Here is a 17,773-nt window from a genome sequence, read left to right on the forward strand (position 1 = left end):
AAAGACCTGAAGCTGGCCACGAACATTCATCAGTATTTTGTCTTCTGAATACCCCTTGTTGACCTTGCTGTAAGACCAGAATGTGCGAGCTGAGAAGCAGAGACATTAAGGTGAAAGGCTGTCTGTCTGCTGGAGAAAGACAGAGAAAGACTCATAGTAAGCACTTAATTCAGAAAGTGGTCTGATAGTATAAGGATTATCACAAAGGGTATTTGTAATCATGTGATTGTCTTTATGTTAATGTGGCCGTTAGCTACAAAAACCCAGTTCCATTATACCACCATATGTTATGATTACGCGACTCCCATCTATTTTGCAGGGATGGGAGAACCCACTGATACTCTACAGTAAAGATCCCTCCCCACGCTAGTGTTATTCAAATGAATGAAACGATTGGAGGCTGATGCATCAAAAGCAATACTAATACTAATACTAATACTAATACTAATACTAATACTAATACTCAATAGTAAAACATCAATGATTAAAAGAGCTTATTTTCATAGACATGATATAAATAAACATATACAAACTTCACATGTGGGAAAACAGTGGCTAGCTGTCCAAACAAAATGGCAAAAACGACGAGTGGCGGGGTTCATTCACAAGCCGGCTCCCAGGCCATCCGCCCCCCCGCACGCAGCAGCAATTAGGCAAACGCTCTTAACACCAACACGATCTGTTGAAAGACATTAGATATGAATATTCTCAGCGCACACAGCAGGGCACCGCTTCAATGCTTTGTTTATTATACACCCCTTACTGCGATTAAGAGGGAATCACTAGCGGAGATTTAAGAATCGTTCTACGCACACCCTTTATCACGCGGAACGCCAATGCTCGGATTGTCTTCGTCCGTCGGTGATCTACAAGAAACCACATACTTATAAGCGTCGTACTCTATTATAAGGCAGCTAATGCTGGCCTAGTATAACAGCATGCCAAACAATTCCAACTTACCGCACTTTCCACTCCGCTCCCCCTGCTAAGCAGCTGACTGATGACGCAAGAATCCTGCCCCTATGCACACCTCGTCATTTAAGCCCTTACAATTCGCCCCTGGGTCCTAAAGTCCCACTGGCTACATCAACACACATTGCCAATTAAGAACCAATTAAGAAAATTACACTTACACATACCACGTGTGAGATTGCTGTGTGAGGGAAGAACCCATATGCATTGTGTTGAATAAAGACATTTACCTTGCTCTCAAAAGAGCAAAGGTCTTTTTAAGGACACAATACCAAAGTGAGAAAAGAGCAGTGTACTTCCTTCCACTCATTCAAATATTTTTCACATTTTTGTACATGACTGTAGCCTACTGTACATTCTGTAGGTTATCTGCAGGTGGTTTCTATTGAGTTTGCCAACTCTACTACAAGCATTTTCTAGTGGTCACTGTGCATGTGTATCTGGTTATCTGTTTATCAGTTCATAGTCCATTGCATTCAGCTTCCCTTGTTATGTATGTGTCTGAATGTTTTCTGAGCCCGAGTCACTCCCCTGTCTGCGTGCTTCACTATGCAGGTGGTTTCAGAAATTTCTGGTTTCCCACGATTCCTTCTCAGTCTCGTTGTTCTTACCTCCTGCTTTCTCTCCATTTCATGTTGTAGATAGCACTAATATACTAATAACAACTAAAATAGATTTTGTAACGGTACTAATTATATTAACACACTAACTGTCTGTCTAGCTAACTAACAGCCACTAGTATGGGTAATTAGAATTTAATCATGTAAACTAACATACTAACTTTATCTCTAGTTTTGATACTGCTCTGTAACTTTGCCTCTCTGTTTACTTGCCTTGATTCAGCACCTGAAGTGTTCGCACCTGCTCTCTGCTCTCCCTACATTCCTTAACTTGTCCACTCCCTAGTCCGGAGCCTGTATTTCATGTGGGTCTCTGTGAATCCAGTCCGCAATTTTGTTTCCCCTTGTTATTGTATCACTACCCATTCATATTTCTCACCTGTTCTTTATTTGTTAAGGCCTCCTCACTCCCTTGCTATGTCCAGTTTGTCTCATCCCTTCCTGTATTTAAACCCTGCTCTCAGTCATGTTACTTGTCAGAACGTTGATCGTTTTTCCAGTGCCGATTCTTAGTGAGCCTGTCAAATTGAGATTCCTGAAGACACCCCTTTGCCTGTTTTTCAAGTTTGCTTAGCCCTTTGGATTTTTGGTTCTGATTTGCTTTTTGCTTTCGTCGACTTCGTTTTTGCCTTGCCCTTCTGTACCTCAGCTTTCTGATTCTCTGGATTTTTGACCCCTGCTTGTTTATACCTTTCTTTTGCATCTCGATCTGGCACTGTTTCTGTGATCTCTTGGCTTCGGACTTGGACTGTAGTAAAGGCAACGTTTTTGAATATCCCCTGGTCTGCGTTTGGGTCTCCGGGACCATACATAACATGGGGTGCGTGGGGCTCCAGGGCCTCAGAGGACCATGTTCCCTCCTTGATTAGGCATCATATTATCCGAACGTAATGTATTCTGGAGTTTTGCCTGTTCGTTGAACTTTTATTTTTTGTACACATATTTTTCATATTCATGTCTGGTTTTCTGTTTTACATGCACAGTTCATTGTACTCGTCTTTTCCTATGATGTGTGTCTTTATGTAGTTCTGAACCCGAGTCACTTCCCTGTCTGCATGATTCAGTATTCGGGTGTTTTCGGAATTTTCAGGTTTCCTAGGATTCCTTCTCAGTCTCATTTTCCTACTTCAGTCTTTCTCCATTCATGTTTATAGGTGGCACTAATCTACTAATACCAACTAACATAAATTTTGTACAGTACTAATTGTATTAACACTAACTTGTCTGTAACAGTCACTAGTTATGGGTAATTCTAATTTAATCATGTAAACTAACAGACTATCTCTATTTCTCTATTTCTAGACTGCTTTATAGCTGCCTCCCTGTTCTATCTCTAAATTGCCTGCCTTAATTCAGCAAAGTGTTCCCACCTGCTCTCCACTATCTCTACGTTGCCTAACTCTGCAATTGTCTTGTCCAGCGTTTCCCAACCTCTGTGCCGTGAGAGATTGATGGGTGTGCCGTGAGGAATTTCACTTTTTTTTTTAAATGAACATTTATTAATTATTATCTGCAAATAATATGCCATTGTAAAGTGTCTGTGCTGAAATATAGTGACTGGCAGAGTAATGTAATATTCGTCCGGGTGGCAGCAGGTAGCTAATTGCCTCGTTCCTTCTTAGAGACAAGAGAATTAGTGAACGCATGCGACAGGTCGTGGTGACAATGATGGAGAAGTTTTTAAAAAGGAAAAATGCAAACTCCGAACTGGACCCAGGTGAAAGCCTTAGTATGAGTGGTGGTAAAAAAGAAAGCGAAGACGGTGAGCTCGAGGCAATACAGCGAAAGCTATCTTTTGTTCGGATTTACTTTCACCGGGGATGAGACGACACCGACTCCATTATGCTTGGTGTGTGGCGAGAAGCTGTCCAACAGCGCCATGGTGCCAAGCAAGCTTAAACGCCATCTCCAAACGAAACACCCGTTGCTTCAAAACAAGCCGATAGACTATTTTGTTCACCTGCATGAAAACACAGAGAAACAGGCAACACCAAAAGGTAAATGAGAAAGCCCTCAAAGCTAGTTACCTAGTTGCTGAACTCATAGCTAAATCAAAAAAGTCCCACTCTGTGGCAGAGAGCATTAATACTACCTGCCTGCAAAGCCATTGTCAACGAGATGCTCGGCCCTGCCGTGGTTAAAGACATAGCTAAAGTCCCGCTCTCAGATAACACAATTGCCAGGCGTATTGATGACATGTCTACAGACATTGAAAGTCATGTTTTGGGAAAGATACGCATCAGTAGGAAATTTGCGTTGCAACTTGAGATGAGTCTACGGATATTAGTGGCTCTTTTCTCAGCTCTTGGCCAATGTGCGTTTTGTGGATGGAGATGCCATTAGAGAAAACGTCCTATTTTGCAATGCACTGCCAGAAAAAACAACAGGAGAGGAAATTTTTCGGGTCACATCGAAATATCTTGACCAGGGAGGAAAATTGCACAAGTGTTTGCACTGATGGAGCTGCAGCCATGGTCGGGCGCACCAGAGGCTTTGGAGGCCCTCGTTGCAAAGACTTTACCCGCAGAACTAGTTCCTGTGTTGGATGCTGTTGTGCGCATATTGAACTTTGTAAAGACACGACCTTTGAGAAGTCGTATATTTGCATCTTTGTGTGAGGAAACGGGAGCGGAGCATAACGCCTTATTGCTCCATACGGAGGTCAGATGGTTGTCACGCGGCAAGGTGCTGGCCCGTGTGTATGAGCTGCGGGAGGAACTTAAAGTGTTTCTGACAAATGAGAGGTCCGATTACTCAAATCTGTTTGCAAGTGATGATGAGTGGTGTGCAAAGCTGGCATAACTGGCAGATATATTTCATCATCTGAATGAACTCAACACACGGATGCAAGGTCTAAATGAAAACCTGCTTACAAGCATAGATGAAATAAATGGATTCGGTTTAAAGGTGCACCTCTGGCAACAACATGTGCAAAGTGCCAACCTTGAGATGTTCCCACTCACAGAGAAAAGGCAAGATCACACTGCTGCACTGTGCGAGGTAATAGGTAAACATTTGAAAACTCTTGAGGAGAAGTTGTCATTTTATTTCTCTTCAGCCTCCACTGGGTTAGGGACCCATACAGCTCAGTTGTTGGAAACAGTTACAGGAACAGGAGGAACTATCCATCCATCCATTATCGTAACCCGCTTATCCTGAACAGGGTCGCAGGGGGGCTGGAGCCTATCCCAGCATACATTGGGCTAAAGGCAGGAATACACCCTGGACAGGTCGCCAGTCCATCGGAGGGCACACACACCATTCATTCACACACTCACACACTCACACCTATGGGCAATTTAGACTCTCCAAGACTCTCACCTGCATGTCTTTGTACTGTGAGAGGAAACCGGCGTACCCGGAGGAAACCCACGCAGACACGAGGAGAACATGCAAACTCCGCACAGAGAGGCCCCGGCCAACGGGGATTCGAACCCAGGACCTCCTTGCTGTGAGGCGGCAGTGCTACCTACTGTACCATCCGTGCCGCCTCCAGGAGGAACTAACTGAACTGAAACAAGCCTAACTGCAATAAAATCTAAAAACAGAGAGAGACTGAGAACTGTTGAAGAAGAGCTTCATGTGTGTCTTTCTTCAATTCCTGCCAGGATATCAGCTTTGTGTTCATCTAAACAGGCCCAGGTTTCACACTGAGTGAGTATAAATAAATTGAGAAACTAATATTGTAATTATATATACTGTATCAGGCTACAGAGTGTCATTTTGTAACATTTTAGGTTGAAAAACACTGGTCTAGTCCCTAAGCCAGAGCCGTTTGTATTACATGCATGTCTTTGTGAATCCAGTCCGCATCTTCGAGCATCCCTTATCCCTTAGAGTATAAAAATACAAAGGTCTTTTTAACGACACAGTACCAAAGTGCGAAAAGAGCAGTGTAGTTCCTTCCAATCATTACAATATATTTTTATATTTTGTATATGACTGTAGCCTACTGAACCTATTGTGTACAGAATGTAATCTGCAGGTGGTTTCTATTGAGTTGGCCAACTCTACTACGAGCATTTTCTAGTGGTCACATGTGCATGTGTTTGTCCATATATTGCCCGTCCATGTGTCTGACCTGATGTCTCTGTTAGATCATCCTCACTCCCATGGCCTGCCTAGCTTGTGTCATTCCTCAAGTGTATTTAAAAGCCATCTGCTAGAAGTGAGTGACTAGAACAGCAAATTTGTAAAAAAGATCATAACACTGGGCAAGCTGCACTCATATTAAGTGAATAGTGTCAGCTTCTTTCTGTCCCTTACTGATAATCTAATCTGTGATCATTGGCTCTCTCTGTCCCTTTTGTATAATCTACAATGAAAGGTGCTGGTACTTCAAGGCCTTGGGTGTGAGAGCAGGTGCCAGGGCAGGGGGAGGGATGGTGCAGGCACTCTGGGGAGGTAATAAACCGGGATCAGTGCTCAGGGATGGGTGCTTGTGGTGGGCAGTGATTGGTGGATTCATTCTGAGTGACCCAAGTTTTAGATTTCTGATTGTTGCCAATAAAGATGGACGTATCAGAAAGTTGAATCTGTTCTCTTGGACTGCCCTTGAGACGCTCTCCTTGTGTGCACATTTGTTAATAAATGTGTCTCATCTAGTCTCATAATTCCCCTAAACAGTTGTCCAAGGATGTCAGAATGAACATGTGTGTGCATTAGTGTTCTGCAGTGGGTTGGTTGCATTTTCTCCTGGATTAGTTAAGTATTATTTGTTTGCTTGCTGATTCTAAATTCAGTTTAGTTGTCATTATAGTGTTCTGCTGTGTATTTGTTTGTTTGTTAGCTATTACAAGTGGTGTTTATTTAGATTACAGTGAAACTGGGTTAGGTGTTTGTTTCTCTCTGGTAAGCTAGGCTATTAAGTTAGGTTATTGTTTTACTGGCTGGCAGGCCACAGCTTTTGTTGTAGGAGGAGCCAATACTTTGCACCCTGCTCAGGGTATAATTACTGGCACACCTGAACTCACTTCAGTGTGCATTAGTGTTCTGCAGTGGGTTGGTTGCATTTTCTCATCAGGTGCACTTATGATGACAACTATGTTTAGAACAGCATTTCATGTATATTTTGCTAGTTTCTGGATGTGATGCTTTGACTTATGGTAGAACCTATGCACTTGTAAATCGCTTTGGATTAAAAGCGTCTGCCAAATGACTAAAATGTAAATGTAAATGTAACATGGTTAATTTTCACCAAGAAGGAGACTACGAAAAACTCTCAATGTTTCAAACTGCCTATTTCCTCTATCAGAAACGTTGTGCTACCCACTGCACCATCCGTGCCGCCTCCAGGAGGAACTAACTGAACTGAAACAAGACTGTGGTTTAAAGCTACGATTTGCTGATCTTCCTTTGGACAGTTTTTGGTTGACTGCTGCCAAGGAGTTCCCCATTCTGGCCAACAAAGCTGTTTTGACATTGCTCCCATTTTCCACAACATATCTGTGTGAGCTGAGCTTTTCAAGCCTAACTGCTATAAAATCTAAAAACAGAGAGAGACTGAGAGCTCCCATGGCCTGCCTCGTTTGTGTCATTCCTCAAGTGTATTTAAAAGCCATCTGCTAGAAGTGAGTGACTAGAACAGCAAATTTGTAAAAAAGATAAGAGATAACACTGGACAAGCTGCACTCATATTAAGTGAATAGTGTCAGCTTCTTTCTGTCCCTTCCTGATAATCTAATCTGTGATCATTGGCTCTCTCTGTCCCTTTTGTATAATCTACAATGAAAGGTGCTGGTACTTCAAGGCCTTGGGTGTGAGAGCAGGTGCCAGGGCAGGGGGAGGGATGGTGCAGGCACTCTGGGGAGGTAATAAACTGGGATCAGTGCTCAGGGATGGGTGCTTGTGGTGGGCAGTGATTGGTGGATTCATTCTGAGTGACCCAAGTTTTAGATTTCTGATTGTTGCCAATAAAGATGGACGTATCAGAAAGTTGAATCTGTTCTCTTGGACTGCCCTTGAGACGCTCTCCTTATGTGCACATTTGTTAATAAATGTGTCTCATCTAGTCTCATAATTCCCCTAAACAGTTGTCCAAGGATGTCAGAATGAACATGTGTGTGCATTAGTGTTCTGCAGTGGGTTGGTAGCATTTTCTCCTGGATTAGTTAAGTATTATTTGTTTGCTTGCTGATTCTAAATTCAGTTTAGTTGTCATTATAGTGTTCTGCTGTGTATTTGTTTGTTTGTTAGCTATTACAAGTGGTGTTTATTTAGATTCAGTGAAACTGGGTTAGGTGTTTGTTTCTCTCTGGTGAGCTAGGCTATTAAGTTAGGTTATTGTTTTACTGGCTGGCAGGCCACAGCTTTTGTTGTAGGAGGAGCCAATACTTTGCACCCTGCTCAGGGTATAATTACTGGCACACCTGAACTCACTTCAGTATGCATTAGTGTTCTGCAGTGGGTTGGTTGCATTTTCTCATCAGGTGCACTTATGATGACAACTATGTTTAGAACAGCATTTCATGTATATTTTGCTAGTTTCTGGATGTGATGCTTTGACTTATGGTAGAACCTATGCACTTGTAAATCGCTTTGGATTAAAAGCGTCTGCCAAATGACTAAAATGTAAATGTAAATGTAACATGGTTAATTTTCACCAAGAAGGAGACTACAAAAAACTCTCAAAGTTTCAAACTGCCTATTTCCTCTATCAGAAACGTTGTGCTACCCACTGCACCATCCGTGCCGCCTCCAGGAGGAACTAACTGAACTGAAACAAGACTGTGGTTTAAAGCTACGATTTGCTGATCTTCCTTTGGACAGTTTTTGTTGGCTCTCTCTGTCCCTTTTGTATAATCTACAATGAAAGGTGCTGGTACTTCAAGGCCTTGGGTGTGAGAGCAGGTGCCAGGGCAGGGGGAGGGTTGGTGCAGGCACTCTGGGGAGGTAATAAACCGGGATCAGTGCTCAGGGATGGATGCTTGTGGTGGGAAGTGATTGGTGGATTCATTCTGAGTGACCCAATTTTTAGATTTGCAACTGATTGTTGCCAATAAAGATCGACGTATCAGAAAGTTGAATCCGTTCTCTTGGACTGCCCTTGAGACGCTCTCATTGTGTGCACATTTGTTAAAAAATGTGTCTCATCTAGTCTCATAATTCCCCTAAACAGTTGTCCAAGGATGTCAGAATGAACATGGTTAATTTCCACCAAGAAGGAGACTACAAAAAACTCTCAATGTTTCAAACTGCCTATTTCCTCTATCAGAAACGTTATTAGAAAATAGAAGATAAATTAACTGTTGAAGTCAAGGCACGGTCTGGAAGGCCAAGAAAATGTCCAGATAGAATAGCCTGAGGCCTGGTGAGAAATGCTCAGAAGAACCCAAACATCACTGCAAAAGAGCTGCAAAAAAGAGCAGCAGACACAGGACAATGCACTTCAAACAAAAAAGACCTACATGGCAGTGTTGCCAGAAAGAAGCCTTTCCTACGACCTCAATGTTTGAAAGTCAGTCCAGACATTAAAGTCGAAAAAAGGTTGAATATTCCAGCAAGACAATGATCCATACCTCAAAATCATACCTCAAAATCAACCTTGAAGTACCTCCAGGAAAGGCGGATGAAGGTTTTGCAATGGCCATCACAGTTCACAATTATTGAAAATCGGTGGAGAGATCTCAAACATGCCATACATGCAAGGAGGCTGAAGAGGGCGTCATTGGCTCAGGCGGTTAGAGCAGTTGTCTGGCAGTCGGAGGGAATATCATGCAATGAAAGCTGATTGCCTATTGATCTAATATATAAAATGCCGTGCAAGGCATTGTATATGGAGTAGAGGCTTTGGAACCACCAATTTAATGCTTAACAGGAAATTTATTTTATTGTATTTTAAAAATAAAAAATATTTAGTAGTTTATTTTGATGCATTTACATTTGGGGTATTTTGTATCAAAATACATTTCAATGTATTTTTGCCCATCCCTGCTCATTCTGAATAGATATTGAACTTGTACTTTACTGCAAACAACCATCAATTTAATATTTGTGGATAGTCGCTTTTGTTTATTGTGATTTGTTGTATAATAAAATAGATTTCCTTTGGTCTTTCACTGGAGGGCGCTATCTCCTTATACAATGAACTGCAGGAAATGTGTTTTTCCCCTTTCGAATATACGCACAAGTGATTTTCTTACACAACAGAATAGAGCTAGTATTCTCTGGGAGCAAGTTACATACTTCTAACAAAAAAAATAAAGTTTACTGGACTGGACATCATTCCATAATTCCTAACTTATAGAATGGCATGCCACTTTGTTGAGAATCAGAGACACTTATTATATTAACATGGCCTTTTTAGGGGTTTAAAAGTGTGCATTTTTTATGGCCATGGTTTTTCCTGGCCAGAGAAAAGGCCAGTGCCTTCTGTGGTCTTAGTGCACAGCTGACTAAAGGTTTTGAAGAACTGAAGGGCAGGAGTGGAAAGACAACTGCTTCGGAAGCCACTCCATTAGGAAGGGTAAACTTGAAGAATTTAACGGCAAAAGAGCACGAGGGAGACAATGCCGTAAATGTATGAACACAATCGGAAGCAAAAGAGTATTCTGCAGATCCTCGCCATGACTCACCATAGACAGAGCTAGAACAAAGTGGTTGACAATACGTGAATCACGCAAGTCACTGAAAGAGAGAGACTTCTTTTCTTGCGGTACAGGCTGTAGGGAGGCTGGCTCTCCAGCTATATACCATTACATTACATTACATTAATGGCATTTGGCAGATGCTCTTATCCAGAGCGATGTACCTTTGATTAGACTAAGCAGGAGACAATCCTCCTCTGGAGCAATGCAGGGTTAAGGGTCTTACTGTGGCTACACCGGGGATCGAGCCACCGACCTTGCGGATCCCAGTCATGTACCTTAACCATTACACCACAGGCCACCCATGTAGACTTCTCCCAATTCTCCCTTGGGGATTTGTCCATGGCACTTTGAGGTCTTGGACCCTTTCAACATTGCTTTCCCCAGGTCTGACTTAAGCAAAAAGGAATGAAAGGGGGACTGTCTGTCCTTTCTGTATCTCGCTGTGTCCAGCTTGTCCTCTTGGCTGTGTTTATAGCCTTCATAAATGTACTCTAAATAATGGATACTCATGCTGTGGCCTCAATTGCGTTGTTGGGCTGTATCACTGAAAGTCACTTGTTATATTCTGTACAAGTGGAGAACAGTAGATGTTGCCATAAGCGGCTCAAATACTGAAGAGCAACGTTAAAAATTAATAGTTTTAAAGACAAATACTTGTGAAAAAACCTTTATTTTGCTTCAAATTATAAAAAAGCAGAACTATGTATAATTATGTCAATTCCAATGAATATAATAAAATAATATTGATATTATAGTGTAAGATTTTTGGATGCTATGACAATCTGCAGTACACAGCTCTTTGACCTTCTCTTGCATCTGGCAAAGGAAAAGCTGAGAAGTGCTGACGGAGGGCTCAGTGACATAAGTACATCCTGTGTTTTGCAGGTTCAGGCAGTGCTGAAATTGTCACAGAGATGGCGACTTCGCTGTACTGCTTTATCCTCTTGGTCTTCACGTCTCTCTCCACCTGGTCTGCTGAGGGTGAGTACAGGCACGGCTGCTGGTTCAAAACCAAGGCAATTAAGGACATCTGATGTGAAACACATCGTTTCACTTCTTTTGACAAAGACTTTGTTGCATTGGACCTAGCCTGTGCAAAAGGCTGAATTGCTTCATGCTGATGGAGATGCCACAGCATGGCTCTGAGGACAGTTGCAGTATGTTGAAGTAGGAACTTCAACTGGATTTTAGATATCTTATGTTCATTTATTGTCACTGAATGTAAAAAAAACCCATTTATGTAGTAAGGCGATGCTGTTGCCTAGGGCGCCTTGCATCTGGAGGACACCCAGTGGGTCCACAATTGTTATCTCTTTAGCCTTTCAGTTCATACAGAAATGTAACTCTAGGTGATGAAGGTTAGATAAAATGAGAAATAATTACACTGTGTTCCCATCATTCCACAGTAAGGAGTAACAAACAGTTTGTATGGCTGGACAATGGAGACTCCTTCAGTATGCAATGTTCCACCACTAAGAACGACTCCAAGGGCTTGTACTTAGTCTGGGGACTCCACGAAGAGAAAGAGCTGTTTTACCTGCATGGTTCCTCTTCCAAACTGACTGTCAACAAAGATTACCGTGGCAGACTGCAGACAGAAGGAAAGTTGAAGAACATCAAGATTAAACTGCCCAACATGACTGAGGATGACTCCGGAGTTTACTGGTGCAAGTACCAGAGCACGGACAATAAGGTTACAGTCAACGGCTCAATGGTTGTGGTGAACGGTAAGTTCACAGTTTGCTCACTGTGGCCATTTTCAGTTCATCTGGAACAGCTGATACAAACAAAAAAAACCCAAAAACAAGAAAATGGTTATATCAACCGTCCTGTAAGATAAGAGGTTTGTTTACGCGTCTGTCTTGTGTGACACAGGTCGACAATGTCCAAGGGATACAACAGTAACGTCCAACCTGGTGCTGGTCAGTGCCATCTCTGCTGGCTCTGTGTTCCTGCTGTGTTTCATAGTGCTGCTCCTCTGGCTGGTACCCAAGGTGAGTGTACACTTGAAGGGGGAGGGAGGGCTATCAACGGTCCAGTAACGACTCAAGAAAGATAAGTGCGATTAGACAGCTTTAAATAAAGTCGATGTATTTTACATGTCTGCATGTATTTTTCTGCATTTTAGGCAGCCAAAAGGGGATCTAGGCCAATCGTTGGTTTTATGTAACTCAACTGCCTATGTTTTCCTATAGCTTTGTGTGTCAGTTGTATACCACATAGAGCATGTGCTTTTGCACACACAAGCAGGTACACATGCACATGCATGAATGTGTACACACACATACAGTGTCACACACACACACACACACACACACACACAAAGACATGCAAAAACACACACGTACCCTGGCAAGGTACGATGCTTGAACAGTTGCATCATTCTTGTTTATAAAATCCTGCTGTGAGGGTGTTAATTTAGTCACCAGGGTTTTTGAGAGGACCTTCACAGGGTTTGAGCTAAGACGGAGGCGGGCTCTGTGCTGTTTTGACACATTCGGGTTGTGCAGAACAGTCAAAGCTGTAGCTCAGTCTTGCAAGCCCAACAGAAGCCGAGCAGCGTCTCGAATGTTGACAGCCCTGTTAAGGGCAACGCATCTCAGTTCCTGTCAGGGCCTACGTTGTGGTTATGGGTTCCTGCAGCCTGTTTTGAAAAGCGTATCTCAGGCATTGTTGTTAGATAGTGACTCTGCTGTGTCTGTTTGCAGATGGAGAAGTCTATGAGAAAGAAAAAGACGCATGCCAAGCGCAGCGACTCCGTTTATGAGGACATGCGCAAGAGCAACAGGGCCCACCAGCCCACCCAGCTGACCAATCATTTCCCCTGAAAATTTTTACAGAAACAGAAAACCTGTCTCTGATTCTGTTTCTCAGTGCCACAAAATATTCTGTCTAGGAAACATTTAAAGCAGTTTGGTGTTAATTAACTTGATGAGTGCTCTTCTACAGAAAAATGCAAATTGTATGTTGTGTCTACTGCTCTGTAAATGAATAAGTACTGGGATATACAAATGCACAGATGGTGGTGTGTGTTGTTCATAGTCAGCCCTTTTCACACTGTTCTCACTAAACCGTGAAGACCGTGAACATAACATGAACATGGAATACATCTAAAAACATTTCTTTGCACTTTTCCTCCTACCTTTGACTAATTATGCACCAGCGCTATGAAGTGTGTCTGGGACTTTCCAGGCCAGGTCTTTAAAACATTTATTCTCATTTTGATGGTCACCTTCCCACGCTAAACTGCCTCCCCCAGATCAGACTATAAGAAAAACAACAGTATGTGACTGAAAAAAATATGTATACCACTTTGTGAACGCTTTTTTCCTCTCTAAACTGTGTGATGACTGCGATGAACAGTTGAAGTCATATTCAATCAATTGAGTGTTGTTTAGCAAGACAGGTTTTTACAATGAGCTGTGTATCGTTATACTGCTTTGTGTAATACCAAATGTAAATATATATTAACATCTTGTCGGAAAGAGTTCAAGCTGAATGGACAAAATGCAATAATGTTATAATAAAAAATATATATCTGTTTATCACACTTGAGTGACTGGAAGTGATTATGCAAGCATACAAATTAAAGGTTACCAAAAAGCAAATGTGCTGGCCAGAGGGACACATCTGAGCAGACCCAAAGAGAGATTCTCCTAACCTCAGTGTCAACCGGGCACAGGGCCTATTTGATCATCAGATTTTTTAATTATTTTAAAAAAAAATTTTAATCGTAATACCACAACACGCAAATCAAACCGCTTACCTAGTCAAACACTGCTTACCTAGCCAAACAAATCATCCTAATACACAGGTAAATATCACAGATAAAGACAACGATTAAGGTTTACAGGGAAGTAGGGAGGGACAGGGAGAGGTACAGCTTGAAGAGGTGCATCTTCAGTTGAAGTTGAAGAGTTGAAAATGGCAAGAGATTCTGCTGTTCTGACCTCCACGGGGAGTTTGTTCCACCACCGTGGAGCCAGAACAGACAGTAGTCGTGAGTGGGAGGTGGAAGTTCGGAGAGGGGGAGGCGCCAGGCGGCCTGTGGTGGCTGAAAGAAGAGGTCTGGCAGGCGTGTTAGGGTCTGATGATTTTATGGTGGTTTAATTGAACAGTTTTAGTGGATATGGAAGAAAAGAAGCCGAGCTTTGTCAGACTTGTAAAACTTCCCAGGCTGGGAACAGATTACATTCCATTACATTACAAGGCATTTAGCAGACGCTCTTATCCAGAGCGACGTACAACAAAGTGCAGATCAAACACAAGTACAAGTGCAAAGAGGACCTGAGAGGACAGTACTTCATCTGTCATCGTGTGCAAGATGTGTGATGCCAATCACAATTCAACCAGCACAATGTTAAACCACACGTGATTGAAGGATGAAGATAAAACAATCGGCAGTGGAAAGCGGGGAAATTCCCATAACTTACAGTTTTTTTTTTACAATCACTTTGACACTAATTTCATTTTTCAAATCTACTGTGTTACTATAGACACAAAACTCAAAACAGATAATCAAAACTCCAAACACTTTTTTCAATTGCTTGGATACGATATACATAAACCAAAAATCATTTGATCACTGAACCAAATCACTTGTTCACAATGTCTCAACTTAACTTTCAAAGTATTAGCATTTAAAAATGAAATACACACATTACATTTGTTACACACAAATCTTTTCATTCAGTATAATGCATCCAACTACCAATGTATCCAATGCATTTTTTCATTAGCCTACTTTTGGAATTGTTTGTTCAGATGTGAAATAGGTCGGATGTCGCCCTGCTTGCGTCACGTGTCAGCCACCAGTTGTGGTCTTTCTAAAAGTGAAGCCACTCTAAGCCATAAAAGGTGGGGTGCAGGGTTGCTCTCAAAAAATAAGTAGGCCTAAATTATCCCATGGACTTGCTAGTTTATTTTGTAAGCGGCCGCTTCCCCGTGTTCTGTTCGTATATGATTCATACTGTTACTGTTGCCATATTATTGTAGCCAAGTTTGTGCTGAAAACAAAGATATGAAATTATTTGGAAAATATTGTCTTTCCATCCATTACAATGCTTCTAACTAACAATATACAGTGGTGTGAAAAAGTGTTTGCTCCCTTCCTGATTTCTTATTTTTTTGCATGTTTGTCACACTTAAAAGTTTCAGATCAAACAAATTTAAATATTATTCAAAGACAACACAAGTAAACACAAAATGCAGTTTTTAAATGAAGGTTTTTATTATTAAGGGAGAAAAAAATCCAAACCTACATGGCCCTGTGTGAAAAAGTGATTGCCCCCTAAACCTAATAACTGGTTGGGCCACCCTTAGCAGCACCAACTGCAATCAAGCGTTTGCGATAACTTGCAATGAGTCTCTTACAGCACTGTGGAGGAATTTTGGCCCACTCATCTTTGCAGAATTGTTGTAATTCAGCCACATTGGAGGGTTTTTCGAGCATGAACCGCCTTTTTAACCCTTATAGGATCTTCGTTTTTTTGTTACACAGGGGGTCCTGCCGGGTCTAGTGGATCCATAGCATTTTGGGGCTTTTAATTCAACACAATCAAACCTTTTTCTGTTAAAATACTCAGCAAATGTTTACTTCATCCCAATTGCAAGTAATATAAACAACACATATGTTAAATTAGTTCCCTTTACCTTTGTTAAATCACATTTATGAACTGAAATGGCACTCGTTTTTGTTTATTTTTTTAATCAAAATGTAACAAAATAAGAAATGAATCACAAAACAGGCTTTACTGGAATATAACCAACAAAAGTACAAATGAGGCAAGTTTTTCTAAAACTATAATGTATTATTTCTTTGAATTTCATTAGAAATTTAACCTACTCAGGCCTGGTTACACATAACACCTGTCTGCCCCATTGAACATAACACATACACATCACACTCATTAGCCCCATTGAATACAGCCATTTTTATCCCAGACTATTCCACACATGAGGGCCATAGTTTCACTGTGTGTGTATTGTATATGTACTTCCTGCACTGGGTGCATGAATATTTTGTTTTCCTGTCCATCTTGGGGCCACACACTTCTTTGTATTGCTGCCAGCCAAAATCTAGAACAATGAAAAGATAGATCTTGACTAACACTCCTCTTTCTCAGAAAAAATAATTATTTTACTGCAACAGCATCAAACACTTACCTCAGATGATGCGGATGATGAGGATGTGGCACCATCACCTTCCTCCTGAATCCTCCTTACAATGGCATGAAAAGGTCAAAAGTTGAGTTGATGTCTTGTACATGAGTGACTGCCATGCGTGTAGGTCCTGGTATCATCCGAATCACATTGGCAGCCATGCGTGGGGGTTCATTTCTTGCCATTTCTTGACATCCATATGTTGTCATTTGCATGCTGTTGACGGGCTGGTCCTGAGGCTCGCTTGCGTTTCGGAGCTGGCTGATGGGCTGGTCCTGTGCCTTGCTGCTCACTGGCTGGTCCTGTGGCTTGCAGCTCATTGGCTGGTCCTGGGGCTGGCTGCTGGCGGCCTGCTCCTGAGGCTGGCTGCTGGCGGCCAGGTCCTGAGGCGCGCTTGTGTTTCGGAGCTTTCTGACAGGCTGGTCTTATGGCTGGCTGATCACGGGCTGGTCCTATGGCTGGCTGATCACGGGCTGGTCCTATGGCTGGCTGCTCACAGGCTGTTCCTGGTTGATCACATAGTCCTGGTTGCTGAAGGGCTGGTCCTGAGGCTCTTTTACGCTTCAGAGCTGGTTGATGCTCATCCTCCTCTTCAGACTCAGTGTCAGACTCTGAATTTTCAGAAATGTGATCCTCACATTCTGAAACTTCTTCCCCTGCATCAAAATCCTCTGTCTCTTCCAATATCAACTGTAAGGCAGTCTGAACAGAGAATCGCTTTGCCATCTTGATCAGTTGTGGTATGGAACCACACTGAAAGAGGTATTTATAGTGGCTGGTCCCCAAGATTGGTTCCCGCAAGATAGAGGGTGAAATGTGTGGGAATATAGGTGCAGTTATGTTGCGACCTTGTGCGGGAACAGTGGGTGCACACTGTGGGTGCTCACACCAAGGGCCCATTCACCTGCTTTACTCTCTCCCTCTCCTTCTCTCTCTCTCTTTCACACACACTCACACACACACACACACACACAGACAGACAAACACACACACACACACACACACGGGCCCAGACAGGAGGATGGGAAAATGCACAGGACCTATGATTTCCACACTTTCACTAGCCCCGGGTCCAGTGGACCCAAAGACCCTGTATGTACTATAAATTTATTGGGGGGGTATACAGGGGGGGGTCATTGAAAATGTTTTTTGATTCATGTTCCTCAAAGAAAATGAGCCAAGGCCAATGAATCTTAGTTTGAAAAAATAATTATTTGTATCATTTTTCTGAAGCTAAAAACTGAAAACGGGTCCCACAGACCCGAAGACCTTATAAGGGTTAAGGTCATGCCACAGCATCTCAATTGGATTCAGGTCAGGACTTTGACTAGGCCACTCTTCATTTTGTTTTTCTTCAGCCATTCAGAGGTGGACTTGCTGTTGTGTTTTGGATCATTGTCCTGCTGCAGAACCCAAGTTTGTTTCAGCTTG

General features: G+C 42.2%; 1 protein-coding gene across 1 annotated transcript; it reads left to right on the forward strand.

The window, feature by feature from the left end:
* Positions 1 to 5,141: 5,141 nt before the first annotated feature.
* Positions 5,142 to 13,728, forward strand: si:rp71-81e14.2 (uncharacterized protein LOC100002239 homolog). The gene is made up of 5 exons (XM_061232534.1): positions 5,142 to 5,246; positions 11,066 to 11,161; positions 11,587 to 11,907; positions 12,056 to 12,174; positions 12,889 to 13,728. Exons 2-5 carry the CDS (start codon positions 11,095 to 11,097, stop codon positions 13,006 to 13,008), a joined length of 627 nt encoding a protein of 208 aa, XP_061088518.1. The 5' UTR covers positions 5,142 to 5,246; positions 11,066 to 11,094; the 3' UTR covers positions 13,009 to 13,728.
* Positions 13,729 to 17,773: the final 4,045 nt, after the last annotated feature.

This window comes from Conger conger, chromosome 2 (assembly GCF_963514075.1).
Source record: "Conger conger chromosome 2, fConCon1.1, whole genome shotgun sequence".
In the NCBI taxonomy this organism is placed as follows: domain Eukaryota; kingdom Metazoa; phylum Chordata; class Actinopteri; order Anguilliformes; family Congridae; genus Conger; species Conger conger.